We start from the raw sequence: 12698 nt of genomic DNA, 5'->3' as shown, positions 1-12698 counted from the left end.
CTCTAGGAGACTGGGTTCAAATCCAAGGCCATTCACTATGTGTGCAGATTCTGCATGTTCTGACAGTATGGGCTAGAAGTATTGATAATTCTGAATTACCCCATTATAAATGTGCCCTGCAGAGAACTGGCACTTCTGCATGCTCATTGAACAGTATTCCTCTCATAATGTCCTTCCTATATAAATTACATGCTTGTTATTTCTTTCCACTGTAACCTCTAATTTTCTGTATGTGCTATTATTCCTTTAGATTTGACACCATTGTACCCCACAAGCCATTGCTATCTTTGCTGCCACCACCACACCAGCACTTATAATTGACCTAATTTCAATCCTGTGTAATGACAGGGAGTGTCATCTACAGCCCCCTCTGTCTGTGACTCCACCATATTCCATCCTATTATGAGAAAAACACTATCTGTGTGCCACATGCCTCATGCCAGGATGCCATATGACATCAGTGTTCCCTGAATCCCATCTTTCCTCCCAATATGGTTCCATAGCCCCTATAAGTCTTTTTTTCTATCTTCCCAGTAAGACAACATTTTGTCCTATGGGCCATCTTTTTCCAGTGTGTCACCAGTTTACACCAAGACCTGATGTTCATCTCAGCAGGGACCCACTTCTTCTCCCAGATTAGATTACCAGTCTAGGGGCTCATGGGGTCCAAACTTGATCCTCACCACTTTATACTGATACCCAGCAGTCCACAGACAAATAAGTATGGAGTTTGATGCCAGTCCATCTGCCATACTGCTGATGTAATTTAAACCAATCTGCCCCTGTTATAAATGAGCTCAGATGCTTCTAAAGTTTATGGGTGTTGGCCTTCAACAAGTTATATGGGGTTCTATATGAGTCGAGACTGGTCAAGGTTTGAATCTATCACCTCTAAATTCCCATGAGCTGGGTATTATACAATTTCATTGCAGATCACACTTAAAGTAACCACTGGCAATCCTAAAGGGCAAAATAACAAAAACTGGTGAACATCTGCCATGTTCTCATGCTCTTGACCTGACCCCAAGGTCCTGCATGTTCCCAGGTGACACTCATATCTTTCTGGCACATACACACCTACGGCGTGTGAGTATAAATGGAGCTACGTCTCGGCACAGCAGAATCACACAATACCATGGCTTTCCTCTGGATCCTCTCCTGCTTGGCCTTCGTTGGAGCCGCCTACGGTAAATATCTGACGGGAGCTAAGGGACCATTCCTCCAGCTTCTGCTGAACTTCATCTTAATTTATCTAGCATATCTTCCTTCTACTCTTTCTCTTTATTGAGCATTCAAATATTTAAAAGCTGCACCTTCGCCAGATGATAGAAGGACCACGTGTCCAGTTTGGCTGCCCAACAGGTTTCTCCCAGTTCACTTCATTTGGATTTTGTATGTGACTGGAAAAAAGAAACCCAAAAAAGATGAAAACAATTTGAGTTAAAACAATGGAAAGGTGCAGCAGACAGCACATGAAGTGACGGACATAACAGTCCTCAGTCTCAGGCTGCCTCTTTGAGGTAGACTCTATGCTTTTTTATTGGACTGTCTGCCTTTCCATTGCTGGAGTTTCCTGTTCCACTCCATTTTCACTTATTTTGGTCCGCCTTGCTGCTTATTTTTCTTTGCTCACTTTCTAACTAATTGGTAATCAGTGTGGTTCAATGGCCAAAGATTCAGGCTCTCACAAAGATGCTGGTTCAATACCCAATTCACCTGCAACCGAAGTTTACCAGTAATTGTCGAATTGCACTAGTTAATGTCTGGTCTTTTAGTTATCTAAAAATGAACAGGCAGATTTGGAAAAATCAGTGAATAAATAAATAGATATCATGACGGCCACTGTGTTGACACAATGGTGAGCACTGCTATCGGAGAGTTCCAGGGACCTCCGTTATTTTCCCGACCCATTCATTTTCTGTATGGAGTTGGCACATTCTCCCAGTTTCCAAATGGGTTTCTTTACAGACATGGGTTGTGGGTTCCTCAAATCATGTAAGTACACTTCAGTGGGCACTATAAGTGGGCCCAGCTGTGCATTTGAGCATGAGAGGCTTGCAAAAGACTGGCACCTTTCCAAGAACTGGGTCCTGTTTTTCATCCAGTGTTTCCGCATTACTCTTTATGGTAATAATTGAGATTAATTTTAGCTTTGATCAATGCTTTAGGAATTCAAACTTAACATTTGAAAGTCTAATCAGGTACCTGACCTGTGTTTCTTGGAATTTTGCTTCATGTTTCCTTTTTTATGGTCTCCTCATTTTCCTTTCATCTATCTTTTTTCTCTCCTGTCCCTTTGGTCCATCCACTTTCTTTTCTCTACAATTTTAATATTTCATTGTCCTGATCTCCTTCAGGTTGCGGTCGTCCATCCATCGTTCCTGTCATTTCTGGTTATGCTCGGATTGTCAACGGTGAAGAGGCTGTGCCTGGCTCTTGGCCATGGCAGGTTTCTCTGCAGGTCAGTCACTAATCCTATGTGCCGTGAGGTGGTGTTGTCGGCAGCCATGCTTGACATCTGACAGCTTTTCAGCAGTTCGAAGCCTATTGGTTGATTCCACAACTTCAGGTCATCCCAATAATTGGAACAATTGTGACAAAATTTTACTCAACATGGCCTGGAGATGGTTGAAGGTTTGCACACAATATACAGTACATGATGGAATACTTTTATTTCTTACTATTATAGGATAGTACTGGATTCCACTTCTGTGGTGGCTCTCTGATTAATGAGTACTGGGTGGTGACAGCAGCCCACTGCAGTGTCAGGTAAGCTTTAAAACACCATCTACTCTTTTAATATCTTTTGTCTCTTCTCATACTGAGATTCTGATGTATTAGACTAGATCCCTCTGCATATAATTCTGAGTGAGTGCTCTGTGGGAAGGATTACAAGGAGGAAAGGGACTAGAAGACAAGGGTGTAGTCAAAAACTGAAGTGAGGGTCAGAAGCAGGATAGTAACTATCAGTAAGCAAAGCCAAAATCAAAGTCAGAAAGATTGCAGAAAGTTCAAAAATCTGAGAAACAAAACAAAGAAAATGTTCTAAATGTTTTGAAAGTTTTAGTGGTCCATGTAGTTGGATGAGAAAGCATACCCCTGGATGACATTTTATCCCTCCAATCCGTGACTGACAGGTCACAACCTCTGAGGACACACTCTCTATAGAACAGTCCTAGCACCAGGAATCAACAGCAGCACCTTCAGCATGGCAGTGATATAATGCCAAAATCATCAACTAAAACTAAAACAATAGCTATTTTTCAAAAATAAATAAATCCAACTAATACCTTAGGGTATAAAACCCCCCAACAGAAGCAAACAATATTCATACTAGGAGTCCCTGACACCACGATGTAGATCGTTCTCTACCTTAATGGCAAAATCCTAAACAGCTGAAGCAAAGAATTGACACGTTCTTTTCAGTAAAATCAAAGAATCAGTCGTTGTCTTGTAGATAGCAAAAGAATCAGAGATTTTAGCTGAAATAGCAAATATTTAATATTCAAAACATGGGATTCGGTTGATTTTATAACAGTGGTAACTAAGGGGGACAATCACCCTTAATTTTATATATCACCTTTTTTACTGCTAACTCCACCCTAAGATGTTTTATGTGTACAGAATATTCAAAATTCATGGTCCTACCTAAAAAAAGAAAAGTGTTTGCTTAAAACCCATCTGCCTTTCCTCTGAAGCAGAAAACTATTCTAATAAATGGTTTTTCAGAGCCCACACTGCTGCAACTTAAGAAAGTAATAATAATTTACTTTACCAGTGTTGGTGGTTTGCTCAGCACAACAACACCAAAAAAAAAAAAACAAAACACCAGCATTATGTGGAAAAGTCACTTTCTACTACGTTTATAACTGAAATGCTATCCGTCAAGGACTGATGCAGCTTCATCTGGAATGTTTTGTATGAATGCCAACTTCTTTCAAAGCCCCTGCCAATCTCCTGTTGGCGTTTATGCACTCCTGCTGGCTGCTGGGGTTTGAAGTCCTCTCTGTAGCTCTGCCACAGAATTTTCCTGACGAAAGGCTTGTTAATTGAACAAATAAATAAAGCAACACAGCGACACCTGTGCAGGGTTCCAATTTATTCATTTCCTAAGAAAGTCTCTGCCCTCTTTCTCACATTCTCACCATTTAAAGGATGTGGATTGCTGTCTTTCAAATGTCCAACCCGGTCTGTTACTAGACACTTCTGTTGCCCTCTCCTGTCTGTGAGGAGCTCAGTCCCAGTCCTGGACGTCCCTCGTGGCTGCAGGTTTTTGTTAGTCGGTTTCACAAACAGGGAGTTATTTTACCTTTAATCGATTGCACCATTTAATTAATCAGTCTTTTTCCTTTTTTCTTTCACTTCTCTCCTTCTGCATTCAGAAGAGATCACAGTTGTTTCAGATTAACATTTATAAGAAATTTAGAAATATTTGTATTTTTACTTGAACTTTAAATGCTTAACTGTTTTTGGTTGTTTTCCAATTAACTTATCTTTTCTGTTAATGGATTTTGCTTCCTTAATTGTACCCTAAAATAATGGCAAATAACAAGGAGTGGAGTGAAAAAGTTAAATCAATCCAGTCAGTAGACACAGGGCAAGCGTCAAAGAACGCTGAAAGGCTACAGTTACTTCAGCGTCAGGCACACTAATGAATTCAACGATAAATAACAGGTGAAGAACACATGGAGAAGGGGACATGAAATCAGGATGATGATGAAAATCTTTCATTCAGGATGAAAACACCAAGTTACCCCAATGTAATATTTATTAATGCTTCCTAAATAGCAGTTTTGACAAACCCAGGTTTTTCATTTTTGAAGGGACATTATCAAATACTAATAGGGATATAACAGCTCATGCTATTAGGGCAGGAGTTCCGCTTAAAGAAGATTTAACCTGCAGCCACAGAGACCCCCACGATGAACGTGAGAACCTCTGATCTGGACCAGTGGATCTCAAGTACAGTCTTGGGGGCCTCCTGTAGATGCAGGATTTTGTTCCAACCAGCTTCACAACTGATCTCATTGCTTAATTAGCTTCCATTATTCTGTCTATAATTTTATTTTGTATTCAGAAAATTGCAGTAGTTTGAGATTTACATTTATTAGGGATGTCTGTATTGTTTGGTATATCTCTCAGTGCTTAGCTCTGTTTTGCCCATTTTTCTTTGGAGTTTGCTGTTTTCATTGAATTTAAATACTGACAGTTAATGACAAACTGAGCTGACACCAGTGCAAACAACAGAGAATGGTAAGGGGAGGATAAATATTAAAAAGCAAAAAGAATCCAGTTTTACTGATCTAATCCAAATTCTTACTTTATTCTGAAAATATTTCTCATATCCAGTTTGACAAAAAAACAAAACTGGGAACTAACAACATGCGTAATTAATGGTTGAGTCTAAATAAAAGCAGATGCTGTTAGGGATGAAAACTTACAGCAACAGAGGGCCTTTAGGACTGAACTTGAGGACCACAGCTCCTTCATGTAAATTCTACCAAAATCAGCAATGTAGAGAAGTTTATAAAATGTCAATCTAAAAATGAACAATATATTTATTTCTGTGTTCAAAAATTAAGTGTACTTTTTTCTGTCTAGCTTAATGTAGATCTACACCAGCGAGAACATTTTAAAATTATTTAGGCTTTTAAACTCCGTGCTGGCAAGTTAAATGGCATTGAATTACAGACTGGAGCTGAATTGGCATCCAAATGGCATACATTCTTGTTCCTAAGCTACTAGGCTACTACTGAACTCAACTGAATTCAGCGAGGGGCAGAACATCAGAAATGTAGATGTGAATAAGTGTTAAAGAAATTATACCTGGACGCAGGACTAAAACAAAAGGAAGAAAAGGTGACCAAGGGAGAGCACTTAAGGGTCTCAGACCTTCATTATATGCATGTTCACTGAGGGTGACCTGGGGAGATTTAGTGACCTGGTGCAAATGAGGAGTATAGGGCCTGAATGTCTCAGGTATCTCGCAGGTTTATGTAGAGCACAGGCAGATGTACACAGTCGAAATTCATCTATCCATCCAGCTATCTATTGTTAAACCAGTTTAGGGTCACAGGGGTGGTACTGAATGCAAGAATGGAACTAATTATGGATGGAATGCCAGCCTGGGTCAAGTTTAGAAACACAACTGAATGAAAATAAGCCACCCTCAATGGCCAGGGTTTTAATAGTAAGGTTTGAATAACCAGTAGATGTCAGCACAGCATAGCTTAAAATCTGCATGAGCAGATACATTTTTAGTAATTTAATAACAGACAAGCATTATATAATGCAAAGAGTAGCAGTAGAAAACAAAATGGGGAAAACTATTCTTATATATAAACAGATCAGTCTGAATAGAAATGTACTTTTGTTTGTCAACTTGGAAATGGGCTGCTATGAACTGCCCACAACAGGGAAGCTGATTTTTTGTGGTAGCAAATGCTCAAACAAACTGAAAAAATGTCAATGTTATCTTTTTAATCTGTTGCAGAACCAGCCATCTTGTCATTCTTGGGGAGCACGATCGCAGCTCACCTGAAGAGAACATTCAGACCATGAGGATTGCACAGGTACAAATTATTTGATGATCTAGTTTAAAAAGCTGGATGGAGCCACTTGTATGAGCAATGGGTATCTAAAACGTATTACAGAGGGGTTTGTTTCTGCTGCCTCAGCTTCCGCTGCTAGTGTGGAGTTTGCATGTTCACCTTGAGGTTGTATGGGTGAACTCAGTCTATCTCAGGCCAATCCTAAAGTGCATGGGGTTCTGCATTACCATTCCCAGTGATGGACTGATGTTTTGTTCAGGGTTTATTCCTGGTTTGTGCCCTTTTTTGCTGGAATGGGATTTACCTAGCCACTGTCACACTATGTCACATTCAATTCCATTTGAAGGGTGACTGTTACATGGTGGAATAATGAAAAAGTTACTCCACAATGAATGAAGGGATGAATAGATATCTCTGCTGCTTCCTCTATACATTTCTAAATTGTAGAATGCCCATTCCAAAAAAGAGACAAACATGGCAGTCATTTTTACCAAAGATTTGGCTATTATGAAAATCAATAGAATAAGTTTGAAAATCTCTGAACTTCCTTTTCCTCCATAATCCAGTTAATCCATCTAGGGAATGGTAAAGTACCCCATCTAGTTTTACATACAGTAATATAACCTTCTTAAACCTGCTTAATCCAATTCAAAGTAATGGAGACTACCCTAACAGGATCAGGACAAGTCAGGAACCAACTCTGTATGGGATGCCAGCCCATTTGAGGGTCTGTTCACATACACACTCATACTGGGGCAATTTACAATCACCAGTTAAATAATCAGAAAGTTATGGGAGAACATCCAGAGTACCTACATGCAGAAAACAATGCAGACACATGGAGAACTCCACGCAGGGAATGCCTGGTGTTAAGGAAGGTGTGCATGACCTGGTGACCCAGCCAGAGCCATTGATGGTACCTTTCCCAAGAGAAAAGCCAATTACAAGGGATGGGCAGTGGAACAATGTATTCCCCCTGTAAGGTGGGTGGCATCAGATGTGTGGCACTGCTTCTGCAGGACTGCATGTTAAATTTAGATTTAGATGGAGTGGGCAGTGCTGCTAGGAATTTCTAAAGCCACTAAGGGAGGCTCTTGGGAGGTGTCTTCTCTGACCATGAAGTGCCTGTGGGATGCCCTCTGTTGTATTGAAACTACTCAGAGATCTGCTGCTCAGTCATGCGACTCACTGTCAAGAGTAGAAACAAAGCCCACCTGGTATGGAGGAGAATTTTTTTTTTATTTTGAAAAACACCAATCAATGAAGAAAATTTGGGAAAATAAAGGGTTTTAAATCCAAGACTTGTTTGTAACTTGTTTTCTGAGTATAGGGAGTGAGATATCTCCAATATGCCACATTAATTACAGATTTTGAACCCAGGATGCTGGATCTGTGAGGCTAGTGTGCTTGACACAGTGTCACTTCCATCAATTTTAACTAATTTGACATTGGCTGGCTCTGATTTTGAGTAACAATGCCATTTCCAAAATACCTGTCAATTTCTGTCCCTATATCGCCTTCCACACCTTTATCCCAGGAATGTCATCATTTTCCTTTCTTATGCATTACAGGTCTTCAAGAACCCCAAGTACAATCCCTTCACCATTACAAATGACATCACTCTGTTGAAACTTGCCAGTCCTGCCGTTCTGGGCACACGAGTGTCCCCAGTGTGTCTTGCTGATGTGACTGATGTCTTTCCCGCTGGCATGAAGTGTGTCACCACTGGATGGGGCCTGACCAAGTACAATGGTATGAAGCTCCTCTTATTAGCTTCCTTGTTCATATGTGATGGCCAAACATTACATTTACAATGACACACTTTTTTCTAGCACCTGACACCCCTGCCCTCCTGCAGCAAGTGGCCCTGCCTCTCCTGAGCAACACCGAATGCCAGAAATACTGGGGTAACAAAATCAAGGATGTCATGGTTTGTGCTGGTGCTGATGGAGCTTCCTCCTGCATGGTGAGTAAAATTTGTTTGTGTGTGTCGTAGTCGGGACAGGCTCAGGTGGTCAGACCAAAATACTGTATCTTTAGAAATGCTCTTCAGTTCCTCCTGGGGGATTCCAAGGTCATCTAATTGACACAATCCCTCTAGTTTATCCTGGATCTGCCTTGTTTTTTTTCTCCAAGTGCACTGTCTGAAGCATTAGAGGTGACATTCTGAGGTCCTTCTTCTCTATGTGGTTGAAGAGAGTGAGCCTATCACTTCTCATTTCTACCTCATGCACCGATAAGGTGAGAAACGGGGATGTAGTTTGACCAGACTGATTTAACCCCTTCTTTACCAGAAATGTATGGCTCAAGAGCACTATACTGTATGTTGATCAATTTTACAATCCCCTCATTTACACTACACGTTATAGCTTTTAGAACACCTCCATTTTACAGTTTTTCTTCAAATGTAATCATTTGAAATGGAATGAATAGCCTAAAATGATGAAAAGGTATGCAGTAAACTGCCAGAGGTTTAATTTTAAAGTTTAGGTTAGCTAAAACTGAAAAAACATTCAGAATATTGCAAATGGATCCTTCTTCAGGGAGCAACTGATAGGTTACAGCCTACGGATGTTCTACAGCAATTAGTGTAAATTAAGACTTGCAAAATGAAGAAAACAATCTGCACAGGCGTCCCAACTTCTGTTGATTACAAACGAGACGATATGTATCTTTTATGGAGTCCCACACCCGCCTCTAAGAGTCTCCATATAACGCTATGATTGCGAACACAAACCTAACGCTTTAAATGCTGTGACTGATCTACTTTTTCACACATCAAGAGCCAAGTTAGCTTTTTTCAAAAATATCTGGACTTCTATATATATAATATCTTTCTCAGTGTTAATTTTATCATTTTAACAATCATGTCAACTCTGTGCCAATTTTGATGTTTTTTGTGCCATATTACCATTTTGTGAAGCCATGCTTGTGGTTGCATGCTCATGGCCAGTCATGTGAGGCAGAAATCATGTAGTGTGGCAACCATCAGTGTGGATCCAAAAATTCAATTAACTTCAGAAGCAAATGTTAGCAGTAGTTAGGGGAAAGGGAAGCAAGTTAGCATGAGGACCTTTTGCAATGAGTAGGTTAACTACAAGTTTTATTTGGAATTTTGCTGTTTTGTTACCCTGCCTTCTGCCATTTTAAAACAATGAATTGCTCCCTCCCATTCATGGTTACTTTTGTAACCTCCACTCTTAGTCACTTGTCTTTTCCTAGTGTTCGTAAGAGAGGCAGAGCCCAAACACCATCCAGCAAAGGCCCTGGAAGCCCATACTCTAGTAGAACCCCTCATAAAATACTCCAAGCTAATCTGCTATAAGCCTTCTTCACAAGATTACAAAAAATTAAACCCCCAAAATATTTATCAAAGTCAACCCAGCACTGCGCAATCCAGAATATTGCTTCTTAAAGTAGAATGGCCATATTGAGTGATCTTGTGGTAACCTGAGCGCAGTTTCTGTACACCCACTCTGCTCCTCAATCTGCCAGTCATTGTTGGGTCCCCAGTTACCTTGCCATGTTGAAAAGGTCCATTAAGAAAGAAGCTAAAGAAAATTCACGGCCTGCACTATTTCTGAACAGGCCTCATTTATCCTCACTGCCACATCCCTGTAGAGCTACAACTACATTTTCTTATGCAACTAAGAACATTGCAACACTTACAAAGTGCTGCAATAAAAGTGCAAGTGATGTGCACTTAAAGCAGAAACATAACAGGAAACATCATCCATCCATCCATTTTCCAACCCGCTGAATCCGAACACAGGGTCATGGGGGTCTGCTGGAGCCAATCCCAGTCAACATAGGGCACAAGGCAGGAACCAATCCTGGGCAGGGTGCCAACCCACCGCAGCAGGAAACATCAATATATATTGTATTTTCATTTACTTTGTAAAGCACCCTGAGATGGAAGTTTCTGTAAAAGGCGCTATATTTGACTGAATACAAAATACAATTGTAGCACTAGTAATATTTCTGACAACAGGGTTACATGTGAAAATGTAGGCATTTCCATTAAATAATATTATTCTAAAGACCTTTATGATTATGTTTAAAGTAAAAAGAGCTGCTAATTGAACAACCTCAATACTAGTAATGCTGCTCACGTCATCTCCAGCAGTAGGAATAAAATCATTCTTAAAGACACCATGTCTGAGTAGGTATGAACATCACAAGTCCACTTCCAGCAAGTGCAGAAACTTGCTTTTGTTCCAACTAGTGTGCCCCAAGTGGAAGTTCTATGAGTTGTGTTGTTACTGCTTATGTGGGGTGATACAACTAACAAGTTTCAAAGAAGCCATACTCACTTGTGCAGATGCCAGTGCCATCACATGAATAACCACTGATTCTCGAGCCAGAAACAGTGACACTACAAGGCCTTCCTCTTTACTCTGTACATTCCCAGATAAACAGCATATTTCTAAAGAGCTTTGTGATTGTGCTTACAGTACAGCTAACCATAATCAACACCAACATCAGAATCTGCAGGTATCCCATTATTTTTAAAAACCCAAACTCCAATCTCATGCTGTAATTCCCACCATGAAAAATGCCACCATCATCCTTTCTATTTCAGTTTAATGCAAGAGCCAACAAAACCACAACCCTAATTTGTTCGCCTACATCAATTCAGCTTCCTCCATTTGGGTGTTCCTTGGTGTTAAATAATTAGTATAAAGTTACCTGTCTTCATTTTGTTTCACTTTTCTGTGTCTGTATATTCTTCAGCAGATATCTGGGTTGAAGTGCTGTTCATTCTCCATCTGATGAGTGACCTCTGGTTTTAATCCTTTTGTTTTAGGGTGACTCTGGTGGTCCTCTGGTGTGCCAGAAGAATAATGCTTGGACCCTTGTGGGTATTGTGTCCTGGGGCAGTGGCACATGCTCTCCAAATACACCTGGAGTATACGCCCGTGTGACTGAGCTCCGGTCCTGGGTTGACGAAACCATTGCTGCCAACTAAACACCTGTCTGTACTTTAAAGGAGGAAATACAAATAAATAACTGCTGATGTGAATGCCTGTGTTTGCTTTAATTTTTTTTATCAAGCCATGGTGTGTGGGTGAAATGTCTCTTAAGATGAAATCAGGTTTCGCCAGCAGCCTTTTAATGACGCATCTTCTTATATAAGTGCCATGAACAGTGGGCATGCATAGCAGCAGTCAATCAAACTTTTGCCAGCATTATACAAATTTATGGACCTCTGGGTTACGTCTGAATCATATCCAGAAACGCTCCAATATTACCTTATGATGAAGTTTGGTGCTTGGGTTAATAGCACTGATGAAGAAACAGATGTTCATAATGCCTGTTTTTTTGTGTAGTGCTTATGACATGGGGGTAAAAAAAACTCTAAGGATCAGAGCATTGGGTAAGAAGCTGTAGCATTTATAACTGTAGAAGGAAAGAAATTCCCCTTTACAAGCCAATAAATCAAGGCTCATTTCAGAGCAAGCCGAATTTACTTTGATATTTGATTTTAGTATAGCATTCTTCACTGAGTGTACACTCAGGCTACAGTAACAAATTTACATTTACATGCAATTACTCATAACATAATGCATACACATAAAGACACAGGAAGAAAAAGTAGTTCCAAACTGTTTAACATATATGGAACCTTACAATATCTGTCCATTATTAAACTATGGACAGTTGACAAAAATTGTGAGAAAATGAACCTCTGAGGGTTTATGGTTAGTTATACTAAAAAAAGTCAAAGACAAAGTCTGACATACCTTGAAGACCTTGGCCAACTGGCTGCCCACCTTCTCCTGGGCATTCTACAGTGGAGGTAGTGCAGGGTCATCTAATACGTTAACAAAATCTTTCCATCTATTGATTTCAGCATTTTTCCATTTATAGGAGTAAAGCTTGGAAGTGCCACAGAAGAACACTGAGAAGAGAAACAGAATAGGGTAGGATTAGGGACGCTCATAGTTATTATATAACTTACATTTTTACTTTCTCGTATATGAAGTATAGGGAGAGTATTATACATCTAAAGATTCGATGTCGAGATTTTTACAAATCTCAACATTTTAGACCTCCCTGATTTTCTCATGTATGAAGTATAGGGAAAGTATTGGAATCCTCCAAAAATTCAATTTTGAGATTTTAATGAATCTCGACAGTTTAGAC

General features: G+C 40.0%; 1 protein-coding gene across 1 annotated transcript; it reads left to right on the top strand.

Annotated features, from left to right (window-relative positions):
• The first annotated feature begins 1112 nt into the window (after positions 1-1112).
• On the top strand, positions 1113-11574 carry LOC120535237 (chymotrypsin A-like). The gene is made up of 7 exons (XM_039762947.1): positions 1113-1187; positions 2358-2461; positions 2690-2769; positions 6494-6572; positions 8123-8303; positions 8384-8517; positions 11359-11574. The coding sequence occupies exons 1-7, from the start codon at positions 1136-1138 to the stop codon at positions 11518-11520; spliced, it is 792 nt and encodes a 263-aa protein (XP_039618881.1). The 5' UTR covers positions 1113-1135; the 3' UTR covers positions 11521-11574.
• The last annotated feature ends 1124 nt before the right edge of the window (positions 11575-12698 follow it).

This window comes from Polypterus senegalus, chromosome 9, assembly GCF_016835505.1.
Source record: "Polypterus senegalus isolate Bchr_013 chromosome 9, ASM1683550v1, whole genome shotgun sequence".
Lineage (NCBI taxonomy): Eukaryota > Metazoa > Chordata > Cladistia > Polypteriformes > Polypteridae > Polypterus > Polypterus senegalus.
The sequence above is the reverse complement of the archived record's forward strand: the minus strand, read 5'-3'. Positions and strand labels throughout refer to the sequence as shown.